We start from the raw sequence: 19186 nt of genomic DNA on the forward strand, positions 1-19186 counted from the left end.
TCAGGTCCTGATCACTACTACTAAAAGCCAGCTAGTTTACATCATACTCCATACAATGCTTGCTTGAATCCGTGCCCATGCTGCTGCAATCACAGGACTCTACAAACACACAGCACTTTGATTAAGGCATTGTAGATATTTGACCTGGACCAGTTGCTTTCTTACCATCTTCTCATGACTTATTATTAAACCAAAACAGGATATTTCCGACAAAGCCCAATATCGAAATTAATCAATCGATTAATAGCTATAATAATAGCTATAATGCCACACTGAGCAACCATTTTTTAACTCAGGGCTTGACGTGGAGGAAATAAAATGACAACTTTATTGCGGCCGTATTTTCTATTCCACAAAAATGGACAAAAGTGTTCCAGTTTGGGAATTCCCTCTTCGTTTAAAACGTTAGTATATGTTAGAGGGGTTGTCCTAACCCATCTACTCATGGGGATTGACATTCCAGTAATAAATTGTTCACACATATCAAGATTCTGCACTCTTTGTTACCAGGCATGGGTGAGAATTGATGTTTCTGCACACCTTAATTTATCATTGAGGAACCGTGTTTCGCGCAGGAGAGAAAGTCGACAATGCGCAATACCTGTGATTGAAATTACCTGGCCGGAAGCCAGGTCCTATGTTATAGGTACATCCGAGAGCTCCTTGCCAGGATTCTGGTGCAGCAGGTCCATCTAGTTCACTGTGGAAAGAATAGTAAAAACACAAATCAATCACAGACCGGTGGTAGACCAGGCAAGGAAAGTGGTACAAAAGGCGACTATAGTGGGTTTTAACTTACATGCTTTGTAGCAGTAAGATAAAAAGTCAGCACAATTTAGGGCATATTTGCAACATAATTTTAGTGCAACAAATCCACAATGTGTAGACATAAAACAATAATAAAAAATATCAAAAATATGGCTGCACTGACCAGCTCATAAACGCCAATGGAAGGTATTTTTTAGCTGGACTCCTACACCCCTAACACTAGTTCATGGAAATATAATGTCCTGACAATGGCCGATACACATTACATTCCCGTCCTGTAGCACTTTGATCACCTGCTATCGCTGATGTCTGCTGTACTCTCACAAAATAACTTGATCCCAAAGGCCACCAATACGGGCACCATACTTGCCTTGAAAAGCCAAAATCTACAACATCACCGACTTGCAAAAAATGGTTGAACACCAAACGCAGTAAAGAAATATCCGTTGCGCTCCCAGGCAACATGTTTCAGACCTGCATGGTCCTTTGTCAAGCATTGTCCTTTGGCTTGACAAAGGACCATGCAGGTCTGAGACATGTTGCCTGGGAGCGCAACGGATATTTCTTTCCTTCCTTTCTAATTTTTGGGCTGTGCTTTTCAGCTATTTTTTGTGCCTTTTACACTACTGGATCAAAAAAGCAATTTGTTTAAGAAGATGTGAGTGCCGGCTATGATTTGGACTATTGCTATTTTTGGAGTATTTTGCCGTGCACCTGGACAGGCGAGCCGAATGCTCTTTTTTCACATTTTCTAACATCACTCACTCGTTAGTGAATTAGCACAAAACAGAGTAGATGGCTTAATACCAAGGACTTTGGGCAAAAATAAGGAATAACTGGAAAGAAGATTTTATTTTTTATTTTACACACTTGTTATATATTACTGTATATATAATTTTTACATATATCTCTTCTGGTAAATAAAAACTGGTTATAAAATAAAATAACCACTAAAAAGTATAACCCATAAAAATATTTTTATTATAATCAATAAATATTAAAAACATTTTTTACAGTGCATGAATACTACTGGGCATTATACAAATAGGGGGACCAACATCATATATAATATTTAGTAGTGTTTTCAAGCCTTATCTAGCAAGTTTATGGCCAAAAGCTACATATCACTAATTTTTTGGTATCACACTTCCCATACATTAAAAAGACATAAATAGTTAAAAACAAGCAAGATGGCAACACTTACATGTATAAAGAGTGAAACAGGTCCCCACCGCCCCAACGCACGTTTCGTATTAAAAACTTCTTTACACGCGTCCTATATTTTTATGGGTTATACATCTTAGTGGTTATTTTATAACCAATTTTTGTTTATTAGTTCTTTGAGTTAAATACCCATTTTATTTCATTGGGCTTATTTTGTGTTTAATAGCATATAGCTCTTCAGGTTGGCTATTTTATATAATGTATCATACAAAGCTACACAATAAAGTCTTATGATATCATATTTTATGGTATTACCATATCAGAGTCCGGGCATTGTCAAAACCAATTGGCTGTGCTGGTATAGGGGAAAGGCCTCTTATCTCAGACTCTGGAATCCTATAAGTAAATTCTAAAAAAGGCATATAATAGAAAGAATAAGAAGGCAGGCATTATGGAGAAAAAAAAATGTATTCGTACAATATATTTGGGTGCTTAAAAGAGGAGCTGTCACCAGGTGACAAGTGTCCAGTTTGTGCTCTTATTTTATTCCCGCTGCTCCCCTGATAGTGGCCGATTTTGAATCTTTTTAATTCTGCCATAGGATTCCAGAGATATGGACATTTGTATTTAGTGCAAATCTTTGGGATCTTTATCAAGGGGGCAGTGTACACAGAGAAACAATGCGGAGCAGCCTAAAGACCCACCCACGAGGAGAATCCTGTGAGAATTGCCCCCATGTAAAGACCTTAAGAATTAGCACTAAAAAAAAAAAAAAAAAAAAAAAAAAAGAAGGTCCTTGTCTCTTGAACAGTATAATAAAATAAAAATTTTGGGATCTTTACAAGGGGGAGGTGTACTCAGAGTAAGAATGCAGAGCCAGCTGAAAAACCCACCCACGAGGAGAATCCTGTGAGCCCCAACGCCTTAAAAAGACCTTAAGAATTAGCACTAAAAAAGGTCCATATCTCTTCAACTGTAACCTACAATAAAAATGTTGGGATCTTTACAAGGGAGAGGTGCACTCAGTAATAAGGCAGAGTAACCTAAAGATCCACCCACGAGGAGAATTCTCTGAGCACCATCCCCTGTAAAGACCTTAAGAATTAGCACTGAAAAAAAAGTCCATGTCTCTTGCACAGTAACATAAAGACTGAAATATTCAGGGGGGGGGCAGTATAAATGAAATAAGAGCAAAAACTGGAGACTTAACTTGATGACAGGTTTTCTTTAAGAAGAAAATACTGTCATGGGTGTCCTTGGGAAACCTAGAATCATAGAGTCATAGAATTGTAGAGTTGGAAGGGACCTCCTGGGCCATCTGGTCCAACCCCCTGCTCAAAGCAGGATTCTCTAAATCATCCCAGACAGATTTCTGTCCAGCCTCTGTTTGAAGACTTCTATTGAAGGAGAGCTCACCACTTCTCGTGGCAGCCTGTTCCACTCATTGATCACTCTGTTAAAAAGTTTTTTCTAATATCTAATCTGTGTCTCCTCCCATTCAGTTTCATCCCATTGCTTCTAGTCTTTCCTTGTGCAAATGAGAAGAAAGATGGTCCTTCTACAATGTGACAGCCCTTGAGATATTTGTAGACAGCAATTAAGTCTCCTCTCAGTCTTCTCTTCTGCAAGCTAAGCATTCCCAAATCCTGCAACCTTTCCTCATAAGACAGGGTTTGCAGACCGGTCACCATTCTGGTCGGTCTTTTCTGAACTTGCTCCAGTTTGTTGATGTCTTTTTTTAAAATGTGGCGCCCAAAACTGGACACAGTATTCCAGATGAGGTCTGACCAAAGAGGAGTAGAGGGAAATAATGACTTCACGTGATCTAGACTGCATGCTTCTGTTAATACATCCTAGAATTGCTATTGCCTTTTTTGCTGCTGCATCACACTGTTGACTCATATTCAGTCTGTGATGTATTAGTATACCCAAGTCTTTTTCACATGTGCTGTTGCTTAGTCCTATTCCTCCCACTCTGTATATACTTCTTTCATTTTTATTGCCCAGATATAGTACTTTGCATTTTTCCCTGTTAAAAACCATTCTGTTAGTTGCTGCCCACTTCTCCAGTTTATTTATATCTTTTTGAATCCTCTCTCTCTCTTCTCTAGTATTAGCTATCCCTCCTAGCTTTGTGTCATCAGCAAATTTAATCAGTTTACCCTCAATTCCTTCATCTAAATCATTGATAAAGATGTTGAACAATACAGGGCCCAGGACAGAGCCCTGTGGTACCCCACTTGAGACATTCTTCCATCTGGATGTGCAGCCATTTACGACCACTCTTTGGGTCCGATCACTAAGCCAGTTATGAATCCACCTAACAGTTGCCTTGTCCATTCCATACTTAGCCATTTTCTCAATAAGGATTGTGTGAGATACTTTGTCAAATGCTTTGCTGAAGTCAAGACATACTATATCTTCAGCATTTCCCGGATCCACCCAATCAGTGATTCCGTCACAGAAGGAAATTAAGTTAGTCTGACATGACTTATTAGTTACAAACCCATGCTGACTCTGTTTAATCACTTCATTCTTATCCAGGTACTGACATACATGTTGTTTAATAATTTGTTCAATACCTTTAGCTGGATAGTAGGGAGTGAGTTGGTCTCCAAAATTTTCCTTGAATGAACCCCGTTCTACACCAGATGGAGGCATATACCAGGAGTGGGGATAGGTTTCATTAGGATTGGACTTTCCATCATTTATATCTTTGGGATCAGTGTAAATGATCACTCCAACAACTCCATATTTGGCAGCATTTATTGCCTGAAAATCCATTAATAAAATAATTATTTAAGATTTATAGAATAGGATTCACATTCCCAACCCGATCCATACTAGTAAAAGAGAGCCTAGAGATTGTTTCCTATCACCCCATTCATTTCCCTGTGGACGGAATACTGACGGAGATAAAAATTCTGCTCGAACAGAGGCTGATGCTGCTGTAATCACAGGACTTTATCTTCTATAATTCCCATACAGACAGCTAGTCGTTCAATATTGTGGTTATTTTATCTCTCCCAATCTTTATTCATTTTTCTCCTCCGACAGAACTGAGTATCTATAATAACTCAAATCGCTTCTTACTATGTCCTATATGAGTAATAATGGAGTATATAGATGGCGAGAGAGTCAGAGTCATCTTTGTATATTCTTAGATTAAAGTTATATTCTACGTAAACTTTAGATATAGCTCACCTTATTAACTCTGCCTATCCCTCCGTATCGTACAATCGCAATGGTGCCGTTCAGATTTGTTATATTAGCGAGGTGCTGAAAATCACTTATCCTGCCAAAATTTGCAAATACGAGGTTTCCCTGAAGAATAAAAATTAAGACATAACTCAATGAAAAATGAAGAAATATTTGTACAGCTCTGTATCTCCATACAAATAAACCTTGTGTAGTCTGATCCTCTAACCATGCATTATTCTGCCACCTTTTATAATGCATGTAAGATGCCCAATAGGTGAACGCTAATTCTAAGCATACCTTAACGGTACCATTAGGTGCGTATGCAAGAAACGGCTGGAGGATGTTTGGGTCTTTTTGGTCGTCAGTGAGTTGAGCCTCAGTTTTGTTTGACTCAAACTTGATGTCACCTTCCGGACTCACTGTAAAAAAAAAATTAAAAAATAAGGGTAAAAGATACACCACAAACCTAACGAACACGTCTCTAACCCACATGATAAATATTTCATTAGGGTACCTCCATGTACTTTATCCCAAAAAACTACCCCCCCCCAAAAAAAAATCCAATACAAAAACCAATCCACCAAACAATTATCCCCTATCCAGCGCTGATCTAAAGCAAATGCTTACAATTATGCACAGAAATGTAGTATTATAGACACTAAAATATAAATAAATAAAAAATAAATATGTATAAAAAAATATATAGAAATATATAATAACAAAATATAAAATTATATAAGAGTAAATATATATAAAATTAAAATAAGTGGAAAAAAAAAAAACTATAAAAAGTTACGACCCTCGTCATGTGGAAAAAAAAAAAAACAGTAAAAAACCGTACTGTGTTTTGATGGCCAAAATTAGTCACGTTCATAAGAGACAATATCTATAGCAATCTTGAGTCTCCCTTTATGTGTCATACATATAAACGGTGTCACTTACACACTCTGACGTTGTTTGGATTATTTTCATCTGGAAACGATAAGAAGACATTATATCGTTCTTCCTTGGCTTCATCCAGACCAAAAGTTGGGTCCTTCCAGCGAGACAGCAGGAGCTGCACCAACACATCATCCACCTCACTCGTGGCCACGTGGGGCTTATTAGACAGGGTTCTGAAGAATAAGAGGAGAAAATTGTGATTGTAAGGGGAAATATAATATTAGGTTAAGTCTGACATTCATATGATTAACTCTGCACAAAGGGTCAAAGATCGATGAACTCTTACTTCAAGTCAGGACTCTAAGAGGAACTCAAAACCAAGGGCGATATCGCTGGGACTACCACAATGGTCATTCCCGATTCCTCGGTCCAGTGAGGTTGACCTTCAGAGGAAGGGCAGATGGTCCTATGAAGCCAAGCTCATTTACTATAAGGGGGGGGGGTGGATTGAAGAAAATGACCTAGTCAATATCCAATGTGCTCGCCTCCTTATTGGCCCACAGTTACAGACCTACAATTTTCCTATTAAAATTTAACACCGACCAGGAAACTTGGGGGTCAGCCAAGCCAAGCCATAAACCTTCCCTACGCCCAAGGAAACAAAAGACCAACTTTAGATAGAAACGTTTCGATTTTTGTATTATTTCTCCTATTTTATAACTGTTTACACATTGGTGTTGCCTTATTTTCTGCCGTTTAGTCATTTCTAACACTGTACTTTTATATTAAAGCTTAATCCGGGGTGTGTGGACGGGTTTAGGGTGTAATTTATACTCACTTTCCAGCCTATAACAGAAGTTGAGTGCATGACCCAGTGAAGGGAGATAAATTAACCCTTGTGGGGGCACCCAACGCCACGTCCTGAGAACTGTGTCTGTGACAACAGATTTATCCATATAACACAACTACATAGCGTCACGTTAACACTTCAAAAAGACTTTTACCATAACTGTCAAGACTACACAATAGGGAATGCAAAAAGGTATATCTTTATAAAAGGAAGAGCTGGATGAGCAGCTGATATACTCCTGTAGAGACACATATTTTGGGTGTAACAATAGGATCGATCAACTACTATAATACTGCCTCCTATGTACAAGAATATAACTACTATAATACTGCTCCCTATGTACAAGAATACAACTACTATAATACTGCCCCTATGTACAAGAATATAACTACTATAATACTGCCCCTATGTACAAGAATATAACTACTATAATACTGCCCCTATGTACAAGAATATAACTACTATAATACTACCACTATGTACAAGAATATAACTACTATAATACTGCTCCTATGTACAAGAATATACCTACTATAATACTGCTCCTATATGCAAGAATATAACTACTATAATACTGCTCCTATATACAAGAATATAACTACTATAATACTGCCCCTATGTACAGTAATATAGTTACTATAATACTGCCCCTATGTACAAGAAAATAACTACTATAATACTGCTCCTATGTACAAGAATATAGCTACAATAATACTGCTCCTATGAACAAGAATATAACTACTATAATATTGCTCCTATGTACAAGACTATATCTACTATAATACTGCCCTTATGTACAAGAATATAACTACTATGATACTGCCCCTATGTACAAGAATATAACTACTATAATACTGCCCCTATGTACAAGAATATAACGACTATAATACTGCTCCTATGTACAAGAATATAACTACTATAATACTGCCCCTATGTACAAGAATATAACTAATATAATATTGCCCCTATGTACAAGAATATAACTACTATAATACTGTACCTATGTAAAAGAACATAACTACTATAATACTGCCCCCTATGTACAAGAATATAACTACTATAATACTGCTCCCTATGTAGAATATAACTACTATAATACTGCCTCTATGTACAAGAATATAACTACTATAATACTGCCCCTATGTACAAGAATATAACTACTATAATACTGCTCCCTATGTAGAAGAATATAACTACTATAATACTGCCTCTATGTACAAGAATATAACTACTATAATACTGCTCCCTATGTAGAAGAATATAACTACTATAATACTGCCTCTATGTACAAGAATATAACTACTATAATACTGCCCCCTATGTACAAGAATATAACTACTATAATACTGCTCCCTATGTAGAAGAATATAACTACTATAATACTGCCTCTATGTACAAGAATATAACTACTATAATACTGCCCCTATGTACAAGAATATAACTACTATAAAACTGCTCCTATGTACAAGAATAAAACTACTATAATACTGCCCCTTATATACAAGAATATAACTACTATAATACTGCCACTATATACAAGAATATAACTACTATAATACTGCTCCTATGTACAAGAATATAACTATGATACTGCCCCTATATACAAGAATATAACTACTATAATATTGCCCCATATACAAGAATATGACTACTATAATACTGCCCCCTATGTACAAGAATATAACTACTATAATACTGCTCCCTATGTAGAAGAATATAACTACTATAATACTGCCTCTATGTACAAGAATATAACTACTATAATACTGCTCCTATGTACAAGAATATAACTACTATAATACTGCCCCTATATACAAGAATATAACTACTATAATACTGCCCCATATACAAGAAAATAACTACTATAATACTGCCCCTATGTACAAGATTATAACTACTATAATACTGCCCCTATGTACAAGAATATAACTACTAAAATACTGCTCCCATTTAAAAGAATATAACTACTATAATACTGCCCCCTATGTACAAGAATATAACTACTATAATACTGCTCCCTATGTAGAAGAATATAACTACTATACTATTGCCTCTACGTACAAGAATATAACTACTATAATACTGCCCCTATGTACAAGAATATAACTACTATAATACTGCTCCTATGTACAAGAATATAACTACCATAATACTGCCCCCTATATACAAGAATATAACTTAAAATATTGCTCCTATGTACAAGAATATAACTACTATAATACTGACTCTATGTAAAAGAATATAACTACTATAACACTGCTCCTATATACAAGAATATAACTACTATAATACTGTCTCTATGTACAAGAATATAATTACTATAATACTGCACCTATGTACAAGAATATAACTACTATAATACTGCTCCTATGTACAAGAATATAACTACTATAATACTGCTCCTATGTACAAGAATATAACTACTATAATACTGCCCCTATGTACAAGAATATAACTACTATAATACTGCACCTATGTACAAGAATATAACTACTATAATACTGCTCCTATGTACAAGAATAAAACTACTATAATACTGCCCCTTATAGACAAGAATATAACTACTATAATACTGCCCCTATGTACAAGAAAATAACTACTATAATACTGCCCCTATGTACAAGAATATAACTACTATAATACTGTTCCCAATGTAGAAGAATATAACTACTATAATACTGCCCCTATGTACAAGAATATAACTACTATAATACTGCTCCTATGTACAAGAATATAACTACTATAATACTGTCCCTTATATACAAGAATATAACTACTATAATACTGCTCCTATGTACAAGAATATAACTACTATGATACTGCCCCTATATACAAGAATATGACTACTATAATACTGCCCCATATACAAGAATATGACTACTATAATACTGCTCCTATGTACAAGAATATAACTACTATAATACTGCCCCTATATACAAGAATATAACTACTATAATACTGCCCCATATACAAGAATATAACTACTAAAATACTGCCCCCATTTAAAAGAATATAACTACTATAATACTGCCCCCTATGTACAAGAATATAACTACTATAATACTGCTCCCTATGTAGAAGAATATAACTACTATACTATTGCCTCTACGTACAAGAATATAACTACTATAATACTGCCCCTATGTACAAGAATATAACTACTATAATACTGCTCCTATGTACAAGAATATAACTACTATAATACTGCCCCCTATATACAAGAATATAACTATTAAAATATTGCTCCTATGTACAAGAATATAACTACTATAATACTGACTCTATGTACAAGAATATAACTACTATAACATTGCTCCTATATACAAGAATATAACTACTATAATACTGCTCCTATGTACAAGAATATAACTACTATAATACTGCCCCTATGTACAAGAATATAACTACTGTAATACTGCTCCTATGTACAAGAATATAACTACTATAATACTGCCCCTATGTACAAGAATATAACTACTATAATACTGCTCCCCATGTACAAGAATATAACTACTATAATACTGCTCCCCATGTACAAGAATATAACTACTATAATACTGCTCCTATGTACAAGAATATAACTACTATAATATTGTCCTCTATGTACAAAAATATAACTACTATAATACTGCTCCTATGTACAAGAATATAACTACTATAATACTGCCCCCTATGTACAAGAATATAACTACTATAATACTGCCCCTATGTACAAGAATATAACTACTATAATACTGCTCCCCATGTACAAGAATATAACTACTATAATACTGCTCCTATGTACAAGAATATAACTACTATAATATTGTCCTCTATGCACAAGAATATAACTACTATAATATTGTCCTCTATGCACAAGAATATAACTACTATAATACTGCCCCTATGTACAAGAATATAACTACTATAATACTGCTCCTATGTACAAGAATATAACTACTATAATACTGCCCCTATGTACAAGAATATAACTACTATAATACTGCTCCTATGTACAAGAATATAACTACTATAATACTGCTCCTATGTACAAGAATATAACTACTATAATACTGCTCCTATGTACAAGAATATAACTACTATAATACTGCTCCTATGTACAAGAATATAACTACTATAATACTGCCCCTATGTACAAGAATATAACTACTATAATACTGCACCTATGTACAAGAATATAACTACTATAATACTGCCCCTATGTACAAGAATATAACTACTATAATACTGCCTCTATGTACAAGAATATAACTACTATAATACTGCCTCTATGTACAAGAATATAACTACTATAATACTGCACCTATGTACAAGAATATAACTACTATAATGCTGCCCCCTGTGTACAAGAATATAACTACTCTAATGCTGCCCCCTATGTACAAGAATATAACTACTCTAATACTGAAAAACAATCTTGCTACTGTAGCAATGCTCCGGTTTTAATATAATATGTTTTGGGATTTACAGTATATAAGTTAAAGGAAATCTGTCAGCACAGAATTACTGTTTTACCCATGCTCAAGCGCTCAGTGCACCCTTGGTGTGTCAAACAGTTCAGAGCTCCTTCCCACCTACCCATTTTTTAACATAAAACAATAGTAATGACTAAAGCAACCTTGTAATATATCTTACTATTAATTCTCAATTCAAAGGTAAAATCTGTATTCAGTGAAGACAGCGTTTCCGAATACTGAGATTGGAGATGACAGTTGGTGATTATAATATTTTATGAAGAGGAAGGAGCTACAAGCAGAAACAGACATTCTGCTGCAAGTTCCATAGAACTTTATGAGAACCAACTGATATCTATCTCAATAATGGGAGAATCTCACTGAAAACAAATTTGACCCATGAATTAAGAATTTTGAGAATCAATGATCAGTCCAGGAGGAGAAAGAAGCAGATTTCTCTGATAATATTAGTTTCTTATTTTTTGTTTTCTATTGATTTATGCTATGAAAAAAAATAAATACATACAACGGTTAATTGTGAAAGCGGATTTATAGCATCTGTAGAATTAATGGCTACATATATGCTAAAAACATCTGAGAAGGATGGTCCGAATATGGACTGCAATGTCTGCACCGGTCGTAGGTCTACTGACCTAAACTCAAGAGCCTCATATATGCCCTATGAGGTCAAATTTGAGTCAGTTGGCCCATAGTCAGATAGGACATTGCAGTCCGTACTTGGACCATGAATGTCTGATGTGTGAAGTCAGCCTTAAGCTATTTGTTCACAGTCATTTCGCTGAATTTCCAGAGCAGAATTTCACAGTTTTTGAAACATTTTGAGATTTGGAGAGTTTCCGTTCCAAAATCTTCTACTTGCGTTTTATTGGATGGGGGGGGGGCTTTTTTGGTGCTGTGTTACAAAACAAAAGTAGACTGCTGTAATTTAGGCAAATCAATGCAAACCGTGGATAAACCACACGAGCACAACTGTCTACATTTAGGTTGTCGCCGTAAGGTGACGAGACTCGAAAGGACATATTCCAAAAAACAAATCACAAAAAGAAGGTACCTGTTTTACCAGCTCCAACGCTCAACGTCAAAGCTCAGCAAAATGCAATCGGCCCTCACGATAAATGCAGAGGCAGCACAGGTGCAAGATACAGATGAAACAACCACTCGCATGCCAATCATTCATCAGTGTTTCGCACCTTGGCTACCACCGCCTTTTTCATGGGGGCTGGCCACATATTGCTGTGCTTTGGTAAATATGGCTGCCTTCTCTTTGTTATGTTTTTTTTTTATATGACGTGTCCTTCAGGATAAGAAAATTAATATAATGGAATTAAATTATATTTTTAGCTGCTGAAAGTATAGAAGACACCACGTTTGGGTAGTCAACAGATGCCCTTTGGCTTTGGCATTGTGCTCTTTGTTGGCCAAATCACATCCAACTCAAGGCCAAAGATCCAGGAGGTTCCAACATCTGGCAACAGTTCCTTTGCGGTCACAATTCATTGCCGTGTATAGATGTATATTTTTCTGCCATTCTTTTCAGCTTGAATGTCTGCAGATCAGTGTCACAAGATGACCAGCTTCATATGGAAATTGTTTCGCCTAACTGCACATGACACTCTTTTCTTGACATCTCAAGCTAAGAATGGAGGTAATGAAGGAGACATCAGTTGGCAGTCTGCAACTGCAATCTTCGTTTCACGATCAAAGTCACCTTAGAAACAAATACTTATTGTACAGAATAGAAAAATATGGCTGATGTCTGCAAGATACAGTGCCACACTACAGTAAATGTATCACGCTTTTCGGTGGCACACGTGGTTTGTGGACCCACCGTGCCGGTTCTGCCTAGCAAGGGGCATATCTAAGCGGCTACCAGGTTTTCACTGGAGCCCCTGTTGGTTTAGACAGACTGGGCTGCAGGTATCTGCCAGGTACCACTCCCAGGGAGACCTGCAGCTACCAAACCCGAGTGGTCGGGTTCTCTGGACGGGAAGACATGGCCAGAGCCACAGCCAAGCCGGAATCAGAGACAGACCGTACAGACAACTGGGATCTTGACGACAGGTTCTTGTTCACACAAGCAGTTATTAGGAATTAGTTCAGGAGCTGGCTGCACTAGGACCAAAGGTTCGGGTACAGGTACCGGTACCAACCACTCGGATTCAGGATTAAGATACGGATACCGCCGATTCGGCCAGAGGATAAAGAACACACTATACTATACTAATGGAATGACACAGGAAAGCCTCCAAGCTGCTGTGTTCGGGCATTTTACTATGCGAGTGTGCTTTTAAAGGGGGGGAGATGCACCACCGGAACACAGTGCCGGCGTGCACAGGAGAAGTAGGACCAACATGAGAACGCCACTGTGGCCGGAGTGGTGAGTATGTCGGTATCTCCTCATGGCCACGGACGTTATAAAATGGAGCGTAGTTGCAACGCAAAACACAGGCTTTGGACAGGAGTGGCCCTGTTTTTAGAAGTAGTTAAGTTCTTCCAATCCTGGGCTATCCATTTAAGCTTAGATACTTGTACATTGAAGTTCTCAGAATTGGAGGAATCAACTTCACCCAATGTCAACCACACAGGACCAAGCATTTACATTGTTACTCTTGGCTAAAAATTACTGCTCAGGGTTTCTTAAAAAAAAAAAAAAAAAAAAGACAAAACTCTGCTTATTTGCTTGTCTGATGGAGCAAACAATATAAAGGGGAGGTTAAGGGAAGTAAAAATTACAGAACTATTTCCGTTCTATGCCAAGTGAGGCTAATGGGTCTCACCTCAGGTTCTCCTTGATCTTCTCGTTATCCACCTCCTTCATGAATTGTTGGATAAACTCTTCATCGAGATCTTGAGCGAGATTCTTCACCCATTCTGGATCGGCACCACTCGATATACCAAAATGACCAATCAGCAGTCCGATGGCCAATATGGCCAAAGCCCCAAAAGAAAATCCCAACACCTTCCACCAATTCATGGTCCCTCAGCACCCGAGATGCCTCAGAGATTGCGTTTCACTCAATGTGGTAACCGTTACCCTTTACACTTGCACTTCACTCTTTATGGTTACTCTTTACACTTTAGATAAGACGACACTAATAACATGGTTAACGATTATCAGAATTAAATCATGGGTCACAATCTAGCGGGATAATGGAAGAGATATTGAGCTAATTATTCCAAGAATCAAGTCCATAAAATAAGACTAAAAGAAATTAGAAAATAGAAAATGGCGCTGACAAAGTACAGCACTCGGCTATCTCTCTCCGTCAGTCTAATAGACATTCCGTCAGTCTAATAGACATTGAATGGAACGCCAATACACAGATGATTTGAGGGACCAGATTTTGGAAGTAAATTTAGCAAGAGAGAACAGGTAACAGTTATATTAGTGAAGTGATAGGCCAGGCTAAAGAGGTGTGTTTTTAGAGCATGTTTTAAACTCTACAGACTGTAATGCTGCTCTACCCCAGACAATTTGGTTAATTCCATGAAAACTGGCATGGCTCGAAAGAATTCTTGAAGATGGAGAAGTGAAAATCGGCTTACAGAGGAGGTTAGTCTTAGATAATAAGGGAAACTCAGAACACAACTAGGGTGGTGGACAGAGCTGAGGAAAGAGATGTAGAGTGGAGCACTTTGTGGGTGAAAGTGAAGAGATATTTTATTCTGTAGAATGGTAACCAGAGCAATGACTGGCACAGGATGGAGGCATCGGTGTAGAGGCTGGACAGAAATAGGACCATGGCTTCTGCACTGACAATAGATTGCAGAGGGGAGAGTTTAGTAAGAGGGAGACATTAGAAGAGAATTGCAGTAGTCCAGACAAGAATGAATCACAGCAACAGAAAAGTATTAAGTTACGTACCGGTAACGGTATTTTTCGGAAGCCCATGACAGCACCACGAGAGAGGGGATCCGCCCTTCGGGAACAGGAAACCTACAGATACAAAAAGGGCGGCACCTCTCCCATGCATCAGTTGGATTACAAAGCTTGAGAGGCTACCATGGTTAGTACACCGCATATACACAATATATACAACCTATCCTATTTACAATTTTTTAAAACCATCTCCCACATAAGGTGAACTCGCGAAAACAATCCTCTAAAGGGGTGCACCCTTATATGTGAACAAGGGAGGGAACTAAGGGTGCTGTCATGGGCTTCCAAAAAATACCGTTACCGGTACGTAACTTAATACTTTATTCGGACTCCCATGACAGCACCACGAGAGAATTACAGAGATGTAAACTAATTTAGGGAGGGACTACAGCCTGCAGCACCCTTAGCCCGAAGGTGAGATCTGAGGAGGCACCCATGTCTAACCGATAGTGGTTAAAAAAGGTGGAAGGAGATGACCAGGTGGCCGCCTTACATATGTGGTCAATTGATACTCCCGATCTCTCTGCCCAGGATGATGCCATGGCACGAGTGGAATGCGCCCTCAGGTTCTGTGGAGCCGGACCGCCACCTGCTGTGTAGGCAAGAGAGATAGCCTCCCTAATCCACCTTGCTAACGTGCGCTTTGATACTCTACACCCTTTCCTGGGACCTTGGAAGGATAAAAATAATGCGTTCTCCTTCCTGCAAGGATCCGTGGCTGCTAAATATTTAAGTAGGCATCTCTTAACATCTAGAGCCTGAAGTTTTTGTTCTTTAGGATTGGTTGGATTAGGGGGAAGGAAGGCAGAACTATTTCTTGTGTCTTATGAAAATGAGATGCTACCTTGGGAAGGTATGCCGGGTCTGGCCTTAGGATTACTCTATCCTGCAAGAATTCTGTGTAAGGGGGCAATCTGGAAAGTGCCTGTATGTCGCCTATTCTACGTGCAGATGTTATTGCTACCAAAAAGGCTGTCTTAAGTGATATCATTTTTAGTGAAGCAGAATCCAGAGGTTCAAACGTTTTTTCTGTCATGGCTGTCAGGACTAAATTTAAGTCCCAAGGTATACACCTATCTTTGAGTATGGGTCTCGATCTAGTAACTGCCTTAATGAATCTCGCCACCCAATGGTTACCGGCAATGTCGCATGCAAATAGGGCCCCTAAAGCTGAAACCTGTACTTTCAATGTACTAGTGGAAAGGCCCAACTCGAAACCCCTCTGGAGGAATTCTAGAATCTGTTTTACCGGTATTCCATCCCTGATATTAAACTCAAAGGTGCACAGGAATCGCCTCCAGGTTCTAGCATAGATACCTGTGGTGGTTTGTTTCCTACTTTTTAGGAGTGTATCGATTACATTTTTTGAGAAACTTCTATCCCTCAATAGTGTCCTCTCAAACACCATGCCAGTCCCGCTACTTGTGGGTGGTTGACTGGCCCCTGGTAGAGGAGATCTGGAAGGTTCGGCAGTACCCACGGATCTCTTACTGACATGGTCCTCAACCATGCAAACCAGGTCCTTCTGGGCCAGAAGGGGGCAATCAATATGACTCTTACCCCGTCTTCCCTGATCTTCCTCACTACCAGAGGTAGAAGGTTCAAAGGTGGTAAAGCATAAGCAAGCGAGAAGTCCCATTTTATTAGGAGGGCGTCCACGGCCAGTGGATTTTCCCTGGGATTTAGGGAACAGAAAGGTTTTTCCTTCCTGTTTTCTTTGGTGGAATTTGCGGACAATCTGGTTGTAGATGTCTGAGTTTAAAGCCCATTCTCCCTGCTTTAGGGCCCTGCGGCTTAGAAAGTCTGCCTTCATGTTGTCTTTTCCGCTGATGTGGAGCGCGGTTAAAGATAGAAAACTTTTCTCTGCTATGTGAAGGAGACGTTCCGTTATCCGCATCAGGGCGTTGGAGCAGGTTCCACATTGGTGGTTGACATAGGCTACCGCTACCTGGTTGTCTGAGAGTATCCTCACATGATGGCCCTGTAGATACATAATGAGTTTTTTAACGGCCAATTCAATCGCCAGCAGCTCCCTCTGGTTAGATGAGGTCTCAGCATCGGAGTCCCACTGTCCCTGTACCACTATGTCCCCCATATGGGCGCCCCAACCCCAAGGACTAGCGTCTGTGGTTATTACGCGGGTTATCTGCATCACCCAGGGCACCCCCGAGGCTAAATTTCCGACATCGAGCCACCACCTAAGAGATGTAATAGTTGAGGGGTTTAGCAATACTTGACCCTGCAAGAAGCCCTCTAAGGTTCTGCTATTAACCAGGACGTCTTTCTGAAGGGCCCTAGTGTGGAATTGTGCCCACTTGACCGCTGGGATACATGAGGATAGGGAACCTAACAGGGACATGGCCTGCCTCAGGGTCATGGAGGGTCTATCGATTGCCCGAAGAACCTGCTGCTGTATCTGCTGTAATTTATCTAATGGTAACAGACACTGCTGAGTTTCTGAATTTAACAGCAAGCCTAGAAACTTCTGGACCTTTAAGGGCTGAAATCGGGATTTCTCGTAATTTATTATCCATCCGAGGTTCTCTAATCTGGACTTAGCTTTTTCTATCTGAGACAATGGTCCACTGAATTTCCCACAATCAAAAAATCATCTAAGTATGGGATAATTAAGATGTCAACTTCCCGTAAATGAGCCATAACTTCGGCCACTATTTTTGTTAATACCCGGGGCGCTGCTGAGAGACCAAAGGGAAGGGCTCTATATTGATAATGACGGATTATACCGTCTATTGATACCGCCACTCTCAGGAACTGCTGGAAATCTGCGTGGATGGGCACATGATAGTATGCGTCTTTCAAGTCCACGACCGCCATAAAACACCCTTCAAACAGCATCTTTATTGCAGAATTAATGGACTGCATTTTAAAGGTGCGTTTAACCAAAAATTCATTAAGGAAACGTAAATTAATAATTGTTCTGAATGTTTTATCCGGTTTTTGGATTAGGAATAAGGGAGAGTAGAACCCTCTTCCTCTCTCAGATTCTGGAACCTCTATCAGAACGTTTTTCAGGCACAGGTTCAAGACCTCTGCTTCTAAAGCCGCTTGCTCGAGGGGTGAAGACCTTAAGGGTGTTGGTTTAAAGGTATCCCGTGGGACTTGAGTGAACTCCAACCTGAGTCCGGTGGATATCACATTCCGCACCCAGTCACTATTGGTGACCTGTAGCCATGCTGGGAGGAAGGATGACAGTCTACCCCCCACGGGAATTGCTAGTCATTGGTTCTTTTTCGCTCTCTCGACGAGCGTCTGAACATAAAGCCCGTACCTCTTCTCCTTCTATCCTCCCATCTGGGACGGTCTCTATTAGGTGAAGGGTTACGCCTTCTCCCTTGACCGAATCTTCTATTAAACGGACGTCGGTAAGATGCGGACCAAAGATTTGGGAATTTTTTCTTATCATCCCCGGTCTTCTCCAGCAGTTCGTCCAGGACTGCTCCGAATAAATATTCCCCCTCACACGGGATAGTACAGAGTTTCGCCCTGGACTGAATATCTCCCGGCCAGCACTTTAGCCACAGGGCTCTCCGAGCCGCATTAGAGAGTCCTGCTGCCCTGGTGGCCATTCTGACTGCATCAGCCGAGGCATCTGCTAGGAAGGCTGCGCCATCCTGGATTATTGGTAGGGCCCCAAGGATTGCCTGTCTAAATGTTCCTTGTTTTAACTGCGACTCTAACTGGTCCAACCAGACCATCATGGAACTGGCCGTGCGAGTTGATGCTACTGCTGGTCTTAAGGAACCGGCTGCCATCTCCCAGGTATTCTTAAGGAAAGTATCTGCCTTCCTGTCTAGAGGATCTTTAAGGGACCCCATGTCCTCAAAGGGTAGTGAGGATCTTTTCGATGCTTTCGCAATAGCTGCATCTAATTTGGGGGCCTTGTTCCAAGTACTCATTGCTGAATCGTCAAAGGGATATCTCCGCTTGAGGGCTGGTGGTAGCGAC

General features: G+C 39.1%; 1 protein-coding gene across 1 annotated transcript in view; it reads right to left on the reverse strand.

Annotated features, from left to right (window-relative positions):
• Window positions 1–14386, reverse strand: part of LOC141098601 (aminopeptidase NAALADL1-like) — a 52243-nt gene extending 37857 nt beyond the window's left edge. The window contains exons 1-7 of the mRNA XM_073586539.1: window positions 14118–14386; window positions 6076–6248; window positions 5431–5552; window positions 5137–5256; window positions 4515–4704; window positions 2248–2341; window positions 602–700 (exon numbers count right to left, since the gene is read on the reverse strand). Of these exons, the coding sequence (XP_073442640.1) occupies window positions 602–700; window positions 2248–2341; window positions 4515–4704; window positions 5137–5256; window positions 5431–5552; window positions 6076–6248; window positions 14118–14314 (995 nt within the window). The 5' untranslated portion in view covers window positions 14315–14386. The remainder of the gene's footprint in view (window positions 1–601; window positions 701–2247; window positions 2342–4514; window positions 4705–5136; window positions 5257–5430; window positions 5553–6075; window positions 6249–14117) is intronic.
• Between the last annotated feature and the right edge of the window lie 4800 nt (window positions 14387–19186).

Source organism: Dendrobates tinctorius, unplaced genomic scaffold (assembly GCF_039654945.1).
Source record: "Dendrobates tinctorius isolate UK_male_01 unplaced genomic scaffold, ASM3965494v1 ptg000093l, whole genome shotgun sequence".
In the NCBI taxonomy this organism is placed as follows: domain Eukaryota; kingdom Metazoa; phylum Chordata; class Amphibia; order Anura; family Dendrobatidae; genus Dendrobates; species Dendrobates tinctorius.